Source organism: Tachysurus fulvidraco, chromosome 20, assembly GCF_022655615.1.
Source record: "Tachysurus fulvidraco isolate hzauxx_2018 chromosome 20, HZAU_PFXX_2.0, whole genome shotgun sequence".
In the NCBI taxonomy this organism is placed as follows: Eukaryota; Metazoa; Chordata; class Actinopteri; order Siluriformes; family Bagridae; genus Tachysurus; species Tachysurus fulvidraco.
Genome location: NC_062537.1, coordinates 16,518,301 through 16,539,127, shown reverse-complemented (window position 1 = coordinate 16,539,127; position 20,827 = coordinate 16,518,301). Strand labels below are relative to the sequence as shown.

Genomic DNA, 20,827 nt, shown 5'->3' with positions numbered 1-20,827 from the left:
TGGTGTAAAGTGTAGAGTAAGCGTAAAGTGGTGTCTGAATTGGTCTGAATGATCTTATAGAACGAGTGGATCAGTGTGTAAACAGGACATTCGGATAGTCTTCATACACGGCTTTGAATAAAACAGTGAAGTAATCGATAATAATAATAAAACGGCTCAGATATCTCGGCGGGTGTGAATTCAAACCGAAGTGTAATCAGTACAGCGTTCAAACAACGAGCGGGCGGAAAGGAGGGGTGATGTTTCAAGAGGATATAAACTGCAAGATTAATCACCTTACAAACACACTACATGCTACACAACTCAATAACGATTAAAAAACAATCACAATCGAGATAAAAGAGAGGGCTGATGGAAGATATAGAAAATCGGAATATTACTACACATTAACCTACTCAATACATGCAGAGGTGCCTTGAGTCTGTTAGTCTTCAGACATATAGACTAAATTATAGCACACATTCATTCATTTTCTACCGCTTATCTGAACTACTCGGGTCACAGGGAGCCTGTGCCTATCTCAGGCGTCTTCGGGCATCAAGGCAGGATACACCCTGGACGGAGTGCCAACCCATCGCAGGGCACACACACACTCATTCACTCACGCAATCACACACTACACACTACTGGCAAACTGATGAACTGAGACTATATGCATTTTATGTCACTTGACTGATCATCAACTACCATCGAAGTTAATGGTTAATATTTAGTTACTTTAGCTGTACGATTAACAGACTACATGAAAAGGGTTTCGTTTATAACTCAACAGAGAACAAAGAAGTAATTAACCTAAATCATCATAAGTTTTATTCAACCAGGTGTTCATATGAGAGTCAGAGCTTCAAATCCAAGTCTAAAATCCTGGAATTATAATGCTGTAATTATAAAAAGAATTTCTAACTCTGGAAATAAATGCTTAGACATGAAATATACAAGAAGTCCTGATTAAAAGAGGAGATAAAATGAGTCTGGAGAAAGATATAAGACTACTGCACTCGTCCACTGGCTTCCGGTAGCTGCACGCATCAGATTCAATACACTGATGCTTCAATACAAAGGAAAAAATGGACCCTCTTCCTATTACCTCAAAGCTCTCATCACCCCTCACACCGCACCTTGCTCCCTCTGATATACCAGCACTGCTCGACTGGTCCCACCATCTCTCAGGGTAAGAAATAGGTATACAGCAAGACTCTTTTCTGTTCTGGCACCGAAGTGATGAAATTAACTTCCTCTAGATGTCCGAACAGCTGAGTCACTGGCTGTCTTTAAACGACAAGTGAGAACACTTCCCAAAACACTTAAAACTTATCACTTATATATTTAATGTATTAAAAAAAGAAACTACCAATAGAGCTTAAGGTTGATGGTATCCCGAGTCTGTAACCTAGTGTACCAGTGTTGATGTATTCTTCCATAGAGCACTTTTGTATGTTGCTCTAGATAAGGACATCTGCCAAAGGCCGTGAATCTCAATGTAAATGTAGTGGGGACAAATGATTGGGTCCTTGTTAATTTTTACACTAAGAGTACACAGACTATTGCACTCGAGTGTATGTCGAGGATCACAGTTTACACAATGAGCAGATTCAGGATGTGTGCTGCAGCAGTAACAGCTCCACTGTACTGAATGTTATATCTACAAAGTGATATTGATTCATTTTCTATAACACCGGCTCTGAATGAATCACTGACTCTAAATTGCAGGGTCTTTTCCATAACAGTATCATTTCCCTAACAGGGAATTCACTGGGATAATGATTTTTTTTTCTTTCTTTTCTTAACACGATGTCTCATCACTGATGAAATATTCTCTAAGGATTGTAGGTTTTCCATCATGGGAAAGTCTTCATGATAGAGAAATATGCACGTTTCTCTGTAACATAACAAACTGTTTGTTTTTTTGTCTTATTTACTTCAAAAGACAAAAAAGAAGTGCTGCTTTTGAGGAAAAGCCACTTTACGGCTGCTATAAGTAAGAACGGCGGCTAACCTGTAGAGACTTCACGATAATAAAGTTATTTAAATGCATAACCATTGTTCTTTAAGCGGTACAAATTGCAATCATGGTCAAATCGCTGCCATGTAAGAGCAATAAATAAACACTTCAGGGTGTCAACTTATAGGGAACACTTTGCCACCATAACACTGAATAGTTTTATAACAGCACATGGCTGAATTTTTCTTAATTTCTTGTTTGAGTGTGTGTTTTCGCTGACATAAATCTGCTGTGTCTGATGATGAACTTGATCATATTTTGGTGGGACAGTCACTAAACCATGGGTTCAGGTGTGACCCGTATGATCGTCCTGACCTTCAGCGAGGGTTTCCTCCACGGTGACCTGATGATGTCCAATGATGAAGGTCCTTCCAATGAAGTTCCCACCGACTCCACTGGATCCTCCTCCACCTCCAGAACCAGGACCAACACTAACCAGCTCCCTCCGAGAGTCGAAGAACTTCTTCATCCTCAGATTCTTCACTGAGATACCAACTCGTCAGGGATAGGGTTATCAGAAATGACCTCAAATTAAATACCAGGGCTCCAGTAGCGTTAATAGGGAATGTGTAATAGATCCGAAGCCCCTTTAATACAAATCTGACGCTGCCTCAGGTGCCTTAAGAGACATTGTTCGGTAGCGTTATATAATCCTTTATAATTCACGGCGTCGTATATTATAGCATTTATGGTAATAACGGTTCTCCAACATCTGTTTCCAGTTATCTGTTGTTAGCTTTATCTAGCAATATTAAAGCATGCAACAACAACAAATAAAGAGCTAAATTGTCCAATGACACTCAGATAAACCCCTGAGGAAAACGATAACACATCTTTCCCGACCTTAAAGCATATTCCTGTGAGATGAAGAAAGAAAGCTGGGGATGTTTTCGTGCCTATTTGTGCTCGACTGAAATTCCGCTCATTCAGCGAGCTAACGCTATTGCTAACGCTCTGTCTGACGGATGACAGACTGCGGTTAGCCAGCTAGCAACGTAACAGTAAACACAGCCGAACACCATATCACGGCGCAATAGGATCACACATCTCTAACATTACTTTATTAACGTCCGTTAAATAAAAGCACAAATATATACATATAAAAAAAAAAACCTGGCTAATCCAAACCGGCTAAGCTAACCAGCTATAACACGGACTGATGTAAACTAAACTATCAGCTTAGCCTGTGCAGGTACCCCGAGAAATTCATAACAAAGATAATGATATGTACAGCGCTGACGATTTCCATCGGCAGACGCGAATTTTTAAACTAAAGGTTCATTTTCAGGATTGAGATTTCATTTCTATTGGGGGGGAAAAAATCGATGTCGCAAATCTAGCGACAAATACTAGCTGTCAGTACGCAATCGTCGTACGCATGCGCAGTGACAACTGGGTCGCCAGGACGCCGAAGTTGACGTGTGAAGCTCGTGCGCATGCGCAGTATCATGGCACGCCTTCGACCTGCTGTCTAGAAGTATATTTGAAAACGTTACAACAAACCAGAGGTTATTTATAATAATTGCAAATCATATCAGAAATATTGCCAATATTGAAGCAATGCAGTCAACAAAGCTCTTAAAGCTCCAGGTGTACATGCAGTTATAAGAGTTTGTTATGCCTGGCAAGTTATTATAATAACATAATCTCTCACCTAGGTACATTCAAATAATAATGGTACAAATAGAGTGCTGTATTTTCCAGATTACTGGAACTCGTCTATATATATATCATGTATATAGGAAAATGGTAACTGGTCAAGGTTCTGGGCTACTGATTGCTAGGAGACGGTAAACAAAGTGCTACCCTCCCTACATGTATTGACCCTGTGCACTGATCCCAGCTTCCTTCCAAATATTGTTGTATGTGTGTGTATGTTTCCTAATATATACTGTATATTTATGACCATAAAAACGTATCTAACATGATATACATGCATATTCACCAAGGTGGTGTTTATTCAGAATCAGAGTCAGAAAGATCTTTATTGCCAGGTATGTTTTCACATATGAGAATTTTCTTTTAGTACAGAAGCTCCACAGATTTTGGATATCGATGTTGAGAAATATGAAATAACTGGGAGAAGGATGAACCCTAAAAGTCCACCTCCCTTTTAGATAACCAAATCCTCCTCCTTTTTTTCTCTCAGTCTATGTCCCATATCAATAACTCATATGTCCCTTCAGTACAGACAGGCCTGGCTGTCCTGCATAAATCAGAAGCCACTGAGAACTTCTGCTCGAGCTCTGAGTTCTCACGCTTTACAGTTCCACAATCATTTCCATACTGTCATCCAGTGAGGTATAATTTATTCCCTCTCACAAACCTATCAGGACCCAATGAATTTAGGCACACAAATTGTGTAAAGAATTCTTTATAACCCATGTTTATTTCGAGAAGGTCTAGAATTTCCACAAAAGTAATGTAAATACTTTGTCAGATCTAGACTGCATTTTAAGCATGATAATTACAAATACAGTACTATTCACATTTTCAATGATGTAGTCTGTAACCTAGTGAACCAGTGTTAAAGTATCCCTCGATAGAGACTTACAAGCAGTTTTGTACATCGCTCTGGATAAGGGTGTCTGTCAAATGCTGTAATTGTAAATGAAAATGTAGTCTAAGGTATATTTAGACACTGATGGACACAACAGAAACATATGCAGATAGAATAACTGATTATAGCATGATGATTTAATCCTGACTGAACAGGGAATAACTTTGTTTGCATATAATGTTGCATATATTAGGTTGTGTTAAGATGAAACCACGCATTTGCAAGCAAGATCTCTTTCTGTCTACAGGTTTCATTTCATAAATATCTGCTACTATTGTTTATTATTCATCCATCCATTCATACATCTATTTTCTGAACCTCTTGTCCTACACAGGGTCACAGGAAACCTGAAGCCTATCCCAGGGGACTTGGGGCACAAGTTGGGGGACACAATGAATGTCTCTGCACACACACACACACACACACACACACACACACACACACACACACACACATACACACACACACTATGGACAGTGTAGAGATGCCCATGAACCGACCACACATTGTCTTTGACCTGGGAAATAAATAAAATGAGTTTTGCTTGTAAATAAACATGCGGCCTGCAGTAGGTGAAGACAAACTGATAATAGATCACATTCTGCAGTAGTAAGTAAGGAAAAAGCTTGATCAGCACACTTTGTAAAGATCACACATTAAAAATGAAAAATATGCTTGGTAGATTGCCAATAACCTGCTAACATATGGAAAACCACCTTAATGGTGGTAGCTACAAAACTGAACGGACTCCTTTTGGTCTGCAGGTATAAACAAACACAACAATAATGTGAACACCTGCCAGCATGTAGCCCATCAACTCATCTATATCAGGAAACACTTATTCTAACAAAACAGAGATTAACCACTAACACAATGGGCAACCTCGGGGACACAATACCCACAATGTTCCAGCTAGTAATAGCTCTATTATACCACAATTCATTAATGTAATTGGTCAGAAAATGTTTAACCTTGCATATAACAGCACAGTTCTGGCACAGGTTTATATTAATGCCCTGAGTCTAATATGTTATCATTATGACTAACATCATTCAGAGGCTTGTATGGCAGGCACGAGATAAGAGATTTAAAGACAGACAGACAGACAGACAGACAGACAGAAAGAAAGAAAGAAAGAAAGAAAGAAAGAAAGAAAGAAAGAAAGAAAGAAAGAAAGAAAGAAAGAAAGAAAGAAAAATGTATAATTAGTCAAATCTTACTGTAGGGAAACAATTTATATTAGCTGGAAGTGGTCTTATGCGTCAGTGCTTTGTAAGTCTTTCTGACACAACACTTGCCTTAAAGCACTATGGTTTCAATTTATGGCTTAAAAAAGCTGTGCTTTTTCTTATTAAATTGCTTTGCCTTATAGACAGTGATACTGAGTAACATGTTTTAACTATTATGGGTCGACATTTTAATCTGTACAGTCCTGAGTACAATGTCTGCTGCTTATAGTGTAGCATCTGATGATTAGTCTATGGAATGGGGAGAGGTACTGTATTATGATAATCATTAATGTATGTTGATATTGGATGCTTGAATTTTTTTGGCATTAATAAAGTATCTATCTATCTATCTATCTATCTATCTATCTATCTATCTATCTATCTATCTATACAACACATGTGCAATAACAAAACTTTTAAAAATGTGCAATATAACCTGTGTGAAATATGTCTGTTAGCATAACTACTTACTCGTGGTCTCTTTTTTCTTCTTTGTCAAGTCAAGTCAAGTCACCTTTATTGTCACATCACCACAGCACATGTGCCATGGTGAGTGAAATTCTTGGGAGCGAGCTCCATAAATTGCAGAACCATTTACATACAGTAGTTAAGAATATATATATATATATATATTTGCATTTCTTTCTCTTTGCTGCTGTAACAGAGAAATTTCCCCATTGTGGGACAAATAAAGGTATATCTTATGGTACTCTATCTATCTATCTATCTATCTATCTGAGGCTTAGCAAACAATTATACTGAATGTGTTTGTATGATGTAGGATTATAATTCATGTGGTCTAAGCCTGCTCCAACATTACAGTGTCTCTAGTGAACAAAACAAGCTCTGTGAAAGTGACATACAGCTAAGTATGGTGACCCATACTCAGAATCCGTTCTCTGCATTTGACCCATCCAGAGTGCACACACACAGCAGTGAACGCACACACACTGTAAACACAGACCCGGAGCGGTGGGCAGCCATTTATGCTGCAGCACCCGGGGAGCAGTTGGGGGTTCGGTGCCTTGCTCAAGGGCACCTCAGTCGTGGCCGGCCCGAGACTCGAACCCACAACCTCAGAATTACGAGTCAGACTCTCTAACCATTAGGCCACGACTTGCTTTTCCCTGACCTCAGCTTCCCTTTTAGGTCAAAGATTCATAATAAAAGTGTACACTTGTGGGCGCCGCGATAGCAACAAGGGGTGGTTCAGTTTCGTTTATTCCCTCTGCTTATCATCCGGAAGTCAACCTGCTACAGTATATTAGTAAAAATTCAAAACGAAACAAACCGCATCATCAAGATTCAAGCTCTACAGCCTCTGATACACCACCATTGCTTTTCGTGAGGAAGTGAAATCCGACCCCAGTCCCCACCCACACACCCACACGTATATACAAACTGAGTCAACTCCCAAGTCCACATCACATCACACACACACAAACACACACACTTACAACATACTCAGCCTTTTGGTTGCCTTTCAGGGTGGAGTGTTAAAGCGCACTATTCCTGCAGGTAGGACACTCCTGAGTTCTTGTGTGTGTGTGTGTGTGTGTGTGTGTGTGTGTGTGTGTGTGTGTGTGTGTGTGTGTGTGTGTGTGTGTGTGTGTGTGTGTTAACAATTCTATACAAACTTTATACAACTATAATACTATATATATATATAATGTATAACAAGGTGAACTGTAACAATATGAACTGGACCATTTGTGTATTTGGGTAAACAGTAAACAGTAAACATGATAAATTATTGTTGCACATTATAAAGCATGTTTTATATCACCTCTATTTAGGTTTAACTAACTATGAAGCGATCCAGCAAGTGTCACGTCTTTAGGAACTTTCCAGGTGTCTTAAGATCCGCTTTTTCCTTTTAACCCTTCATAAAAACGGCATTTTTTTCTGTCCGTGCAAACGGTTTTAGACGCAATAAGTGAATATTCACTCGGAGACTGAAAACACACGCAGTCTTGAGTACGAGTGCGTTTAAAGCGCAGAGAGAAAGTTAACGAGCCACACGTTAAACTAATGCAAAGCGCCTCGTGGGTCACGTGACGCTCACGTCCGTTGCACGTCGTTGCCTTTCGTCTGGTGCGTGACCGATAATAAAATCGAACCGATTATACAGAGGAACACATTTGCAAACCTTAAGCAGGCCAGATGTTTAGTGCACACAACAACACACGCTGTAGCATGCAACCGTGCTGAATACACACAAACACAATACACACAAACAGTACACAGAATACAGTACTGAAATATCACACGGTATTGAATACACATAAAGTACTGAGCTAACACTTCTAGCTCTTCAGAAAAACCATATACAGCGTGCAACCTTGCTGAATACACACACAAACAGTACTGAATACAGTACTGAAATATCACACGGTATTGAATACACATAAAGTACTGAGCTAACACTTCTAGCTCTTCATAAAAAACCATATACAGCGTGCAACCTTGCTGAATACACACACAAACAGTACTGAATGCAGTACTGAAATATCACACGGTACCAAATACCGTACACATAAAGTACTGAGCTAACACACAGTTCTTCAGAAAACCCATATACAGTGCTTAACACCACTATCATACTGAATTAACACTTCTAGCTCTCATTTCAGTATTGTATGAGGATTTTTCGAGAGCTATAAATGTTTATTTCATGATTGTACGTGTGGCTTTTAACGCTATGTATATATCTAAAATATAACTTCAGTACTACAATATTAATTAATAATTAATAGCTGTAAAAACAACATAACAAAGCTCAGCGACAGTACTGAACACATATTCAAGCACAAGCGTGTATTATAGCCGTAACTACTGTCAGAGCCGTGTTACTGTATAGTAAATTAACACCTTCTGACCAATCGGAATTGAGAATTTGTCAGCATTGTTGTATATAACATCCAACACACAGTATGTAAAATGTGTGGTATAAAAGAGATCATATAGGCTTTTTTTGTTGTGTGATGAAAAATTTATACCTGCCCAGTAACTCACACCAGTAGTCATTACCTGAACATCAGTCATTAACACTCCATTAATCTTAGCAGCGAGACAGTCTCAGGCAGATGGCGAGCAGTGTTTAGTGTAATACACTTTCAGACTTGTGTTTTGCTCACTTTAACCCTGCCAGATTAAACCCTGTTCATGTAACACTGCTGTGATGAATGATTCACGTGGGTTAAACAGTGTGTGTGTGTGTGTGTGTGTGTGTATGTGTGTGTGTGTGTGTGTGTGTGTGTGTGTGTGTGTGTGTGTGTGTGTGTGTGTGTGCACTGCACCAGTGTTTAGGGAAAACCCTTTTGTTTTTGTGCGTAAGGTGAGGCAGGAGGTAATTACCGGTGTGTGTTTGTGTGTGCTCCTTAATGAGAGGAAAGCTGATCCAGGCTTTGCATTGACGTTAGAAAGAACAAGGGAGATTCCTGACATCTTCTTTTCTTTTGCAGTTTGATCATCTCTGTTGTTCCTGCTTTGAACCTGTAATACCATGGCAGCGGTAAGTTTCAGTTATTTGGTATAACATTAAAAAAAAACAGATTTTTTTTTGTTGCTTCTGAACAGCTCAGCAGCTGAACAGATGATTTAGGCATTGACTGACTGATATCACTGGATACTGTATTGCAATGTATTTTTAAAACCGTCTAACACTTCTATGGTGTTATTTCTCAGCCTGAGCAAAATTTGGGTGCGGAATAACACATAAGACGTTATACACACACTCACAAAAATTCTGTCAGGCAAATTGTGTCCAAAATAAGACAATAAGACAATTGTCCTTGTGCTGAGTGACAGGCATTCCTAGAATAGTTAGTGTGATGCTTGAGTTAAATCTCATCAAGGAGTCACTAATTTTATCAAATGTCATCACCAACACTATTGTTAGATGTGTAACTTATACCCATTGCTATGCAAGCAATATCAACATTCACTGATTACCTAATGTTGCAAAACTATTAAAACAATGTAATTTAGAAAAACATACAACTTTTATGCTAATCGGTACACCAGGCTGAACTAATGAAAAGAAGGACTAGTTGTTTTATAGATTCTTTTTTTTATTTTTGCGTTTGTCAGGTAAAGACATTTTAACTAATGTGTCATTCGAAAATTCCTCGGAATTTTGTAATCCAATTGTAGGATAGCTAAAATCTGAGCATTATATTATACTGTTTAGCTTATTCAGGTGTTACAAAAAACATGTGCACTCAATCAGTACACAGTATATTTCTTTCATTTCTTTTTGTACACATAAACCGTACTATTCATTTGTTCAACTATTTAAATGCTTCTGTGGAAACCTAATTTTATCCCCAGAGCTGTTTTTTTTTTTTTTGTATGAAATGTGTGTTTTATTTTCAGCTGTGTTTATGATGCAGCCTAAGGATTGCTTTTTATAACAACGGAAATCATTTTATGATGTAGATGTAAATGTTGTGATAAAAGGTAAGGCAGTTACAGTTTATTATTTATTTAGTAAACTGTTTATTTGTATTTTAGCTTGGAAACCGCGGTACAGTCTCTCAGGCATCGGATTTCGATGCTGAAATCGACGCAGAGAAACTGAGAGCGGCCATGAAAGGAGCAGGTGAGGAGACCTGATCACGAGGGAAAATAATCACAGATCGTTTCATCAGTGACATTGTTCTTTAGGAGACAGTTCCCGTCATTTTTATACCTAAAATGTCACCACAACTCTATTTTAACCCTCAAATAACAGTTAATACGACAGTGCTGATGAATGCATCCTTCTGATTGGTCTGGCTCTAAGGATAATATTAATTTACTTCCGTCTAATACAGTTCTATAACATACTTACACAGTAAATTAAAATTTCATAAATTCATAATTGTTGACGTGCTTTAACATTTATGGAAGGAGTCTCCAGTGTTAGTGAACGTTCAACAGTCAATCCTTTCAGCACAAATGTATAGAACTAGCTCAGGTGTTAAGATGTTGGACTTCTGACCAAAAGGTCATGAGTTTAAATCCCACAACTGCTGACCTATTGCTGGTCCTTAAGGCTTTAGAGTTTGTTGTATGAAATGCGAAATGAAATGCGATAAGTTAGACTGCTAAATTCTATAAATATACAGGAACTAAATAAAACATTGTTACGGTTTTAGAAATGAAATTTATAAGAGAAACAAAATACTTTGTGATGAGCTTTATCATTGCAATTTGTAAGTTTGAAGTTATCATGGAATATTTGTATTTGTTTTAGAAATGTGTGTTAGGTCTAATTTTCACTAGGTCTAGTTTTCACTGCCTTCTTCAGTAAGATATATCTACCAAATACACTGATATTAATATTGTTGAGCTGTTCTGGAAAAGTCTTTTAGAGCTCTTACTGCTGAGGAGAGACTGAGAATCGAGAAGTCAGGGAGTAAAAGCAGGTCTTTTCAGCTCCCAGTATATGAAAGTTGATCAGCTGACTGGACAGATGTGCTTTCCCTATTTTAAAAACCACTAGCCACCAGTCCGTCACACCACTGCGTCATTTATTATTTTCCTACATTACCATGCCCCTGTCGTGTTTATTTCCTCTTGTAATTAACATTGCAAACTATTTTTTGTTCTTCATTTCTCCTAGGGAGAAAAAACAAGAGAGAGAGAGAGAGAGAGAGAGAAACAGAGTTGTGGCTGACTCAACCTTTTTTTTTAACTGGAATTTTAAGCTGCTTATTGAACAATTTGTAAAGCACGAGCTAATTACACAATGTGAAGTGTTGCAGCGTGTAATTGCATCAGGGCTCAGAGGAGAAGGCCATTTCTGTTTCTTGAGAAATGTTGTTGACATATTTATGGAGGTAGACTTGTGTAACATCCATTGTGACGTGGTGTGTTAACAAAATACTACACACACAAGCAGTAATTTAAATGTAATAACTCTGTGCGCGTGTGTGTGTGTTCTTTTTTTTTTTTTGCCCCAACCATTCATACATATCTGTGTAATGCCTGGCTCTTAGTCTCATCATCTCTCCATAAATGATGGAATAAAATTTGCAATAAAATCTGAAAAACAAATCACACAGACTCAAACAAGGGCACATGATGTCTATGGAGAACTGATTTCATAATAAGGAAATGACTGGAAGGGATATGAGCATTAACACCAACCCTCCTCACCACCTCCCCTCCCCACCCCTATCACTGACCTTAACATTTTTCATCCAAACTAAATGCAAATCGTTACAAATTTGTGAGACCTTGTTGGAAAACAAAACTAAACAAAAACCACGGTCTGACTTCTAAGTTCAATTTAGATAATTCACTTTTAACTACCATAAATTAAATACTCCACTGAATCTTTTTATATTGCTCTCCGGTAACATTTGTGCGTTGCTGTGTCCGATTTTGAGTCGGTATGATTTTACCACAATAGCAGTAATTACACTAATCGCTTTTCACCACAGTTTGTAATGTTTTGTTTTTTCCATGGAACCTTAGCTGGATGTTTGATATCACAAATTTGGTTATTGCAGAAATATCAGAAACAGGTTGTGAATTTAAACAGTATATATAGTGCTTTAAGGAAATATTGATTCTGCTTTTAATTTAATGACGAAATGAACTGCATTTCCTGTTGAGATATGATCATGAATTTGCTTCACTATGTATTTCGCCAATCTTTTCCTGAGTATTTTCCAGATTTTTGAATTATGATTCATCAATAACTAAATAAGGAGTTAATTAGCTTGTGTATTTGTTTTCGTGTCCTTACAGTGAACTGTTTAAAAAAAAAAAAAAAAAAAAAAAAAGGATTATGACATCTTCACCAGCTTCTCTTCTTCTTAGTTAATGGGTTGGATTCTTTTTTAGGCACCGACGAGGCAGCGATCATCGCCATTCTGAGCCATCGGACGATTGCACAGAGGCAGAAGATTAAGGAGGCCTATAAAGTTTCAGTAGGAAAGGTCAGATTTTTTTCTGTCATTATATACAATAATAGACTTTAGATTATCAAGCTGGTTTTGTGGGGTCCTTGGTCACTGAGTCGAGGAGACGGACTGAGGATATCTAACATAATCAGGACAGCTTTATTGCTGTGAAATCAGATGGACAGCAGGACATATGGATGTAATATACTGATCATGAAGGGGAACTCCATGAGGGGAAATCCAATCTCCATTAATAACTAACATCTCTGTCTGAAAACAAACACGCTTTTGTCAGGTTTATGATCGAGACTATTTTATGGTTTAACTACAGCGTTTCCTTTTGTGCTCTGTTCACGAGGCAACGAGATAACAAGAGCGAAGGAGATTTTCATTTACGGTTTTGTATGAGAGTTTGTTTGGGGAAGAAGAAGTTGATCATCAGCTCGTCAAGAACAGCAAATACAGTGTAGAGAGTTAGTTGAGCTCACAGGGGACTGATTGTGTCTGTGTGTGTGTGTGTGTGTGTGTGTGTGTGTGTGTGTGTGTGTGTGTGTGTGTGTGTGTGTGTGTGTGTGTGTGTGTACGTTGACAGAAAGTGTGAGTCACTCAGTGGAAATGTCCACCCATCCCACTGAACACACACACACACTCACACACACACACACACACACACACACACACACACAAGTTCTTTCCTTCTGCCTCACTCTCACTTTAGGTGGATTTGCATTTTCTTTTTTGGGAATCTAAACATTTTTGCATTTTTTTAATGTTCTTCTTGTTTGTCTCTGTCTCTCTCACTAGATCAAATGTTATAATAGTGCAAACACAAAACAAATACCACTGTGTGTGTGTGTGTGTGTGTGTGTGGGTCTGTGTGTGTGTGTGTGTGTGTGTGTGTGTGTTTGTGTGTGTGTGTGTGTGTTTTAATGATTAACTCATATTGAATGTCTGTTTCTGATTATATGGGTTGGAATTTGGGTCTAGTTTGTGATCAGTGAAGTCACATAGTTTCCCCTTTTAAAACAGACACTTGTGCAGTCTAACATACAAACCAGAAATATGTGTGTGTGTGTGTGTGCGCTAGACTAGCTAGTGATCTAGTGACCTTGGCTCAAGTCACTGATGAATAATGCTTTCCATTGCTGCAGGTTTATCTGTGTTTCATTGTGGAAGAATGATTCGACACGGCTCAGATACTGAAATACGATAATGAAATTCTGTTCATGTAACAAGCGGTGTATCTCTTGCTCTGTGTGTGTATAGGTTTGTTTAATAATGATATCAATGAAGATGTTATTATCATACACCTCAGGAAATTACACCTCATTACCATACAAGCATTAGAACTGAAAACTCAGTGTTGATCTCTCTCAGTCAGGGTGTGTGTGTGTGTGTGTGTATGTGTGTATGTGTGTGTGCACGTGTGTTTGGTTGTGTGTGTGTGTGTGTGTGTGTGTGTGTGCACATGTGTTTGGTTGTGTGTGTGTGTGTGTGTGTGTGTGTGTGTGTGTGTGTGTGTGTGTGTGTGTGTGTGTGCACGTGTGTTTGGTTGGGTGTGTGTATTCATTTGAGTGTTTTTGTATATATTGAATATATTTGCATCTTTCTTTCCCATGGATATATATTCAAACACACATATGCAAATATATGCATACAGTGTAGGGCTGTATCCCATTGTGTAACCCATCTGTATCTACAATGGTTATAAAAAAAAAGTCTACACACTCCATCAAAAAGGCAGGTTTTTGTGAGGTTAAAAAAAAAATTAAGCCAAGATAAGTAATGTCAGAACTTCACTGTGAAATTACAATATATAATAATTATTATCCAGCAATTTCTGATTATCCCCAAATAAACAGCAGCTGTTTCTGTAACATCTTCCTGGTTTCATCCAAATGCTGAAGTCACGGTCCACAAAGAGCTTACAAAGAATGCGTGCTGTCAGGAGAGGGGTATTAAAGAATTTCCAAAACATTAGATGTACCATGGAAACACTGTAAAAGTCATCATGAACAAATGGAGAAAATGAGGACAAGAAGAGGACAAGACGAAAACCTAAACTAAATATTTATATCTGTATTCCAATTCAGACTTAAACCAGAAGTAGGCGTGGTGTAGACCAGAGCAAATAACAACAAAAACTTTAGCAGTAAATTTGCATAACTTTTTCTCAGAATTTTTGTTTTTCTTTGAGGTCTTTTGTGGGGCTTTGAGATGTTAAAGTGTGAATGTCACTGAAAGCATTCAAATGTGCACTTTAGCTTTACACCTTTCAGGCTGTGCATGAGACTAACACCAGTACTGATGCAGTCCAGCTGCACAACTCTATGGTCAATGCAAAGCTTTCTAAGAAAAAAAATCCATATTTGTATAAATTTAGAATACATTTTTACATAATCAGTTGCATTCTTAATATAGATAGAAATATAGATATACCACACACACACACACACACACACACACACACACACACACACACACACACACACACACACACATACACACACACACACACATTTTCTGCATTCACACACATGTAATGTTAAAATGTACTCTCTGCTTTGATACCTCTAAGAATCTGGAAGATGATATAAAGTCGGAGCTGACGGGTAATTTCGAGAAGGTCGTATGCGGGTTGCTGATGTCTGCACCTGTCTACGATGCTTACGAGCTGAGAAACGCCATCAAGGTGAGTGAATCCTTTAAACACCGTCCGTTACGTTTTGTTATTCAAACACATCGTACGCAGCATTGCAGCTAGTATCTAAAACCATTTTAGCTATGTTCAAAGGAAGCATTCATGTTTGTTTCATCGACCAAACCGTTGCATATTATTGAATTCATGGATAATATGATCTATGCTAATAAGCCTTTAGTTAGTTAACTTTAATGAGCAGTAGCTGTGTTTAGCAAATTGGAAAAACTAGCATTATTAATGAACAATAAAACAAGGCATGAGATATAAGAGATGATATCCACTGAACCGAGCATCTGAACTGTAATGTTCTTCTGTTGGGTTAAAATGAAGGATGCCTCTGAGGCAATTGTGTTCTCCAGAAAGAAACACAGCTAAGGTTTTTGGACGCGGTCTTGTTTAAATTGTCATGTTGTCGTGTTCATTCCAGGGTGCTGGAACTGATGAAGCATGTCTGATTGAGATTTTGGCTTCAAGGACCAATTCTGAAATGAAAGCTCTTACTGCCGTCTACAAGAAAGGTACACAATGTTTACCAACATGTTCAAATCACATTAATGCCTTTGGGAAGTAGACTAACAGTCTGGTATTTGGGTCATTGAGCCTGTTGTGTTGTGATCAGTGATAAGGCAGGGCTGGCAAAGACTTGCTACATTACGATGTGTTACTTCACTATTTTGTAAGCAGTTCAACTTCATCTGCGATCTTAAAAAGCTTTAAGAGGTGAAAGGTCATGCATTTCCTTCAGGGACTCAAACCAGTCTGGTTTGTTTACCAGTACTAATAAACATACCTGATGTGTCTGACCTCAGGTGACATGATGTTAGATTAACACTGTTCTTTTGGCCTGTGTCCATTTGATTCTTATTTTTGCATAAAGATATGCCTTTTGATATGCAAATGAAGCATGGCTCTGTGTTCTTGTTTAATCAACTTGTAATGACGGCAGAGTACGAACATGATCTGGAGGATGACATCTCCGGAGACACATCTGGCATGTTTAAGAGGGTTCTGGTGTCCTTGGCCACGGTAATCCACCATGCAGTGCACGGACACACACACACACACACGCACACACACACACACACACACACACACACACACACACACACACACACACACACACACACACATCCTGTCGTGCTTTGCCTTGCAGATGCAGTGTTAAGGCCACAGTGCACCTGTACAGGTGTGTTTAGTCCTCCTTAACAAATGAGCGCACATGAGCAAAGATTTACATGAAACTACAGCATTGTTCAACAGACACATCTTAAAGAACACCTTCTACTAATACTCAAACATCTACTACTTCGCCTTCTCCTCTTATCCTCTTGTAACTTGTAACTACTCCTATTCTTGCTCCAACTACTACCCTTCCTCCTCTTTCACATCCTCTACCTTTCCTGCTAACTCTTCCCCGACTACTACTATTCCTTCCTTTCTCCTACTACTTCTATTAATGCTACTTGAACTTCTACTATTACTACTACTGCTGCTATTAATTTCCCATTTCTGGTCTAACTACTCCTCTTCCTCCTTCTCCTCCTCCTCATGCTACTGATACCACTCATATTCCTGCTCTAACTAATACTCTTCTTCCTCCTTCTCCTCCTCATCCTTGTCTTACTAATACCACTCTCATTCCTGCTCTAACTAATACTCTTCCTACTCCTCCTCATCCTACTGATACCACTTTTATTCATGCTCTAAATAATACTCTTCTTCCTCCTTCTCCTCCTCCTCCTCCTCCTCCTCCTCCTCCTCCTCCTCCTTGTCTTACTAATACCACTCTTATTCCTGCTCTAACTAATACTCTTCCTCCTCCTCCTCCTTCTTGACTTACAAATACCACTCTTATTCAATTCAATTCAATTCAAGTTTATTTGTATAGTGCTTTTTACAATGGGCTTCGTCTCAAAAAGTGTGGAAAGTGTGTCTGAGCCCCGAACACTATCAGGAAGACTATTCCAAAGTTTGGGAGCTAAATAAGAAAATGCTCTACCACCTTTAGTAGACTTGGATATTCGGGGAACTACCAGAAGTCCTGAGTTTTGTGATCTCAGACAGCGTGAAGGATTGTAACGTGTTAGAAGACTAGTTAGATACACGGAGCTAAACCATTAAGAGCCAGTCTAGAGGTCATGAAGGCATGAACTAGCTTCTCAGCATCAGATACAGACAGGATGTTTCTCAGCTTTGCAATATTTCTAAGGTGGAAGAAGGCTGTTTTTGTAGTATGGGCGATATGATTTTCAAAAGACAGGTTCCTCTTCCTCCTCGTCCCCCTCCTCCTGCTCCTCCTCCTTGTCTTACCAATACCATTCTTCGTCCTGCTCTAACTACTACTCTTCCTCCTTTTCCTCTTACTACTACTATTATTACTCCTATTCTTGCTGTAACTACTAATCTTATTATTTTTTTTTCTTTTTTACAGGCTGGGAGAGACGAGAGCACCAAAGTGGACGAGGCACTTGCTAAACAGGATGCCAAGGTATTCATGGAGAATTAATGTCACTAAACTGTTTTTTAATCATTAAACACAATAATGTTCTGCCTGTATGTAACATAACACACTATCCATGTGTGTTATTCTGTAGGAGATCTTTGATGCCGGTGAGGCGCGCTGGGGAACAGACGAGGTCAAGTTTCTCACCATCTTGTGCGTGAGGAACCGGAACCACTTACTTAGAGGTGCGTTCAACATGGCTAGGTTTGTTATTTAATAACGTTTCTGCTAACTACAGTTTTATTTAATCATTTCATATGAGATGTTTTAAAGAATAAAAGCTGTAACGGCTCTGAGATAAACTGTATTTGCCTATAATTTGCCTAGTATGTAGTGCACTAATACAGAGTACAGTGATGATTAACAGAGTTTTAAACGACAATATTGAAAATCACCTAATAGACTCAACACTGATGCCTTGTGGTAGAAGGTTGCAATAGTTTTTTTTTTTCTTCTTAAATACGGAATTATTGTCATCATCAGCTCTATAATTTAGTAGCAAAACTCACCCAGATGCTTTGTTTTCTTTTCTTGAGAGTTCATGCATCTTACTGTAAATGGCTCTAAATATTTTGTCCTCTCCTCAGTGTTTCAGGAGTACCAAAAGATTTCAGGCCGGGACATTGAGGACAGCATTAAGAGGGAGATGTCTGGCTGTCTGGAGGATGTTTTTCTTGCCATAGGTCCAGACTTTTATTTCACTAGTTATTCAGATGTCATTAATACTCAATAATGTGTTAGTTTTATGCTGGAATGCCATTTAAAAATACGATTCACCATGTGTTTATCGACCTCTGTGATTGAGTCAAGTTTTCTATTGTTATTGTGTTTTATATATATATATATATATATATATATATATATATATATATATATATACACACACACACACACACACACACACACACACACACACACACATAAATAAATAAATAAAACATTCAGATGTTCTCTCAAAATTTAGTCAGACCACCTGGATGTGTCATGAGAAGAGAATGTTCTAGCTCTTAGACTGATTCTGACCTGCTTGTCCTTTCAACACTATATAATTATTGTAACTGTGTGTGAAATCCGTTTCATTCAGACACTGTAACGAGTGTGTGTTGTGTCTCTCTGTTCTGCAGTGAAGTGCCTCAAGAGTAAGCCGGCGTTCTTTGCCGAGCGACTTTACAAATCTATGAAGGTAAAGTAATCAGAGCAGAAATAATAAGATCCATCTTCACAGTTCATTAAGGAAATTTAGGAAGTGTGTGTGTGTGTGTGTGTGTGTAGGGTTTAGGCACCACTGACAGCATCCTGATCAGAGTGATGGTCTCTCGTGCTGAGATAGACATGATAGACATCAAAGCCGAGTTCCTGAAGCTGTACGGAAAAACTCTGAACTCCTTCATCAAGGTGAGTCAATGTTTTCTTTTATTCCTATATATTTCTCATTATTTCACTACAGTATTTTGCTGACGAGTGTGCCGTAAGATGTGTTTTGATCGGCTGTGCGTCTTACAGCATGTTTTCTGATTGGCTGAAAGGGACACTGACAATGGGGACTCATTATAGAGCGTACTGCGATATCGATATCTGGCGTGATCATCAGTGTGATTTACTTTAGCTCCCTCCAATACATGAATAAACAAAGAAGAATCCCTGCACTACCTTTAATGTATATAGGACACTTTGTTAGGAAAGACAAAAATGATCCCAAATGGGTCTTCTTTCGAAAAGTACCTTATCTGTCCACCAGAAAAGGTGGATGAGTATAAACCGGAAGTAGTACACCGGGCAAACACCTGTCTTGTCTTTTCAAGCAGAAAAAAAGACAAGAGCACCACATGTTACAAGGAATCAAAAACTGAACATCTAAATCCATTTCAGATCTTCTCAGGGTTTCACCTATGATCTCTCACAGTTCTTCTCAGGGTTTCTGCTGTGATCTCTCACAGATCTTCTCAGGGTTTCTCATGTGATCTCTCACAGATCTTCTCAGGGTTTCTCCTATGATCTCTTACAGATCTTCTCAGGGTTTCTCCTATGATCTCTTACAGATATTCTCAGGGTTTCTCCTATGATCTCTTCTCAGGTGAACTGGTGAAATAGAAACAGACCACAAGGCATTGTGGTGTACAGAAAATCATTAACCAGTCTCATGTTAAAGCTGTTCCTGCTGTTAAATGTGCTTTATTTTTTTGTGTGTGTTTTATTATTTTTTTTTAGGGGGACACATCTGGAGATTACCGCAAGATCCTTCTAGAGCTTTGTGGAGCAGAAATCTAAGCTACAAGTCCATTTCATTTACAATAATATGAAGTCTATTAGGAGTGTGTAATACATTAGCTTAGTTGATTGACTCCTGTTCATTAACATGTAGCTAACATTTGTGTGTCTTTCTGGTCCAACCATATTTCAAAACAATGTCTAATATTTCACATAGTGTAATGCCAGTTAAACAGGCCGGTGCTTTAAACTCCAATTAAATTTTATACCTCACTCTCTGGGCTCTTATTTCCAAACCAGGATAAGAGATTAAACTATACTTATAGTTTACAGCTTCATGCCTCCAGCTACATCATTTGTACATAAACAGTTTATTTGTATTAGAAACAGATATTTAGTATTATTGCAGAACACTAATTAGTATTAAAACAATTCAGCTGGAACCATGTTATAATCCAAACTAAATTCCATTTACAATTCTGCTTACAAACATTGTAAATGAAAGCTGTGTCTCTTACCAGAGCCTGATGATGGTGCTGTTGAACAGTGAGCTACGACCGAATCGATTTGTTTTTGTTCTTCAGCTCTGTGGCATACTTTTGTCAAATTCTATAGAAACAGCATGTCAAACAGTATCTAACGTAACATCAGCAAGTCTGAGATGAAATAACTCGACAAAAAAATCTCACACAATGCTAAACTTGAGTGTTAGGAAAAACTAGAATAAA

At 38.4% G+C, this 20,827-nt stretch overlaps 2 protein-coding genes across 7 annotated transcripts in view; one reads left to right on the top strand and one right to left on the bottom strand.

Annotated features, from left to right (window-relative positions):
* aak1b (AP2 associated kinase 1b) overlaps nucleotides 1-8,843 on the bottom strand; it is a 40,942-nt gene extending 32,099 nt beyond the window's left edge. For 3 of the 6 annotated variants that reach the window (XR_007138853.1, XM_027174738.2, XM_027174739.2), the window contains exon 1: nucleotides 2,318-3,382. Coding sequence is in view for 4 of the 6 variants with exons in the window: in XM_027174738.2 (XP_027030539.2) it covers nucleotides 2,318-2,471 (154 nt within the window). In the remaining 2 variants the exon portion in view is untranslated. Of the gene's footprint in view, nucleotides 1-2,317; nucleotides 3,384-8,821 lie in introns of those variants that run through there. The other 3 variants (XM_027174741.2, XM_027174740.2, XM_047805038.1) reach the window with 2 other exon arrangements.
* On the top strand, nucleotides 7,163-20,372 carry anxa4 (annexin A4). Its single transcript, XM_027174737.2, has 13 exons — nucleotides 7,163-7,309; nucleotides 9,256-9,305; nucleotides 10,307-10,394; nucleotides 12,629-12,723; nucleotides 15,266-15,379; nucleotides 15,816-15,906; nucleotides 16,335-16,414; nucleotides 17,820-17,876; nucleotides 17,983-18,076; nucleotides 18,479-18,574; nucleotides 19,016-19,074; nucleotides 19,164-19,286; nucleotides 20,100-20,372. The coding sequence occupies exons 2-13, from the start codon at nucleotides 9,297-9,299 to the stop codon at nucleotides 20,157-20,159; spliced, it is 966 nt and encodes a 321-aa protein (XP_027030538.2). The 5' UTR covers nucleotides 7,163-7,309; nucleotides 9,256-9,296; the 3' UTR covers nucleotides 20,160-20,372.
* Nucleotides 20,373-20,827: the final 455 nt, after the last annotated feature.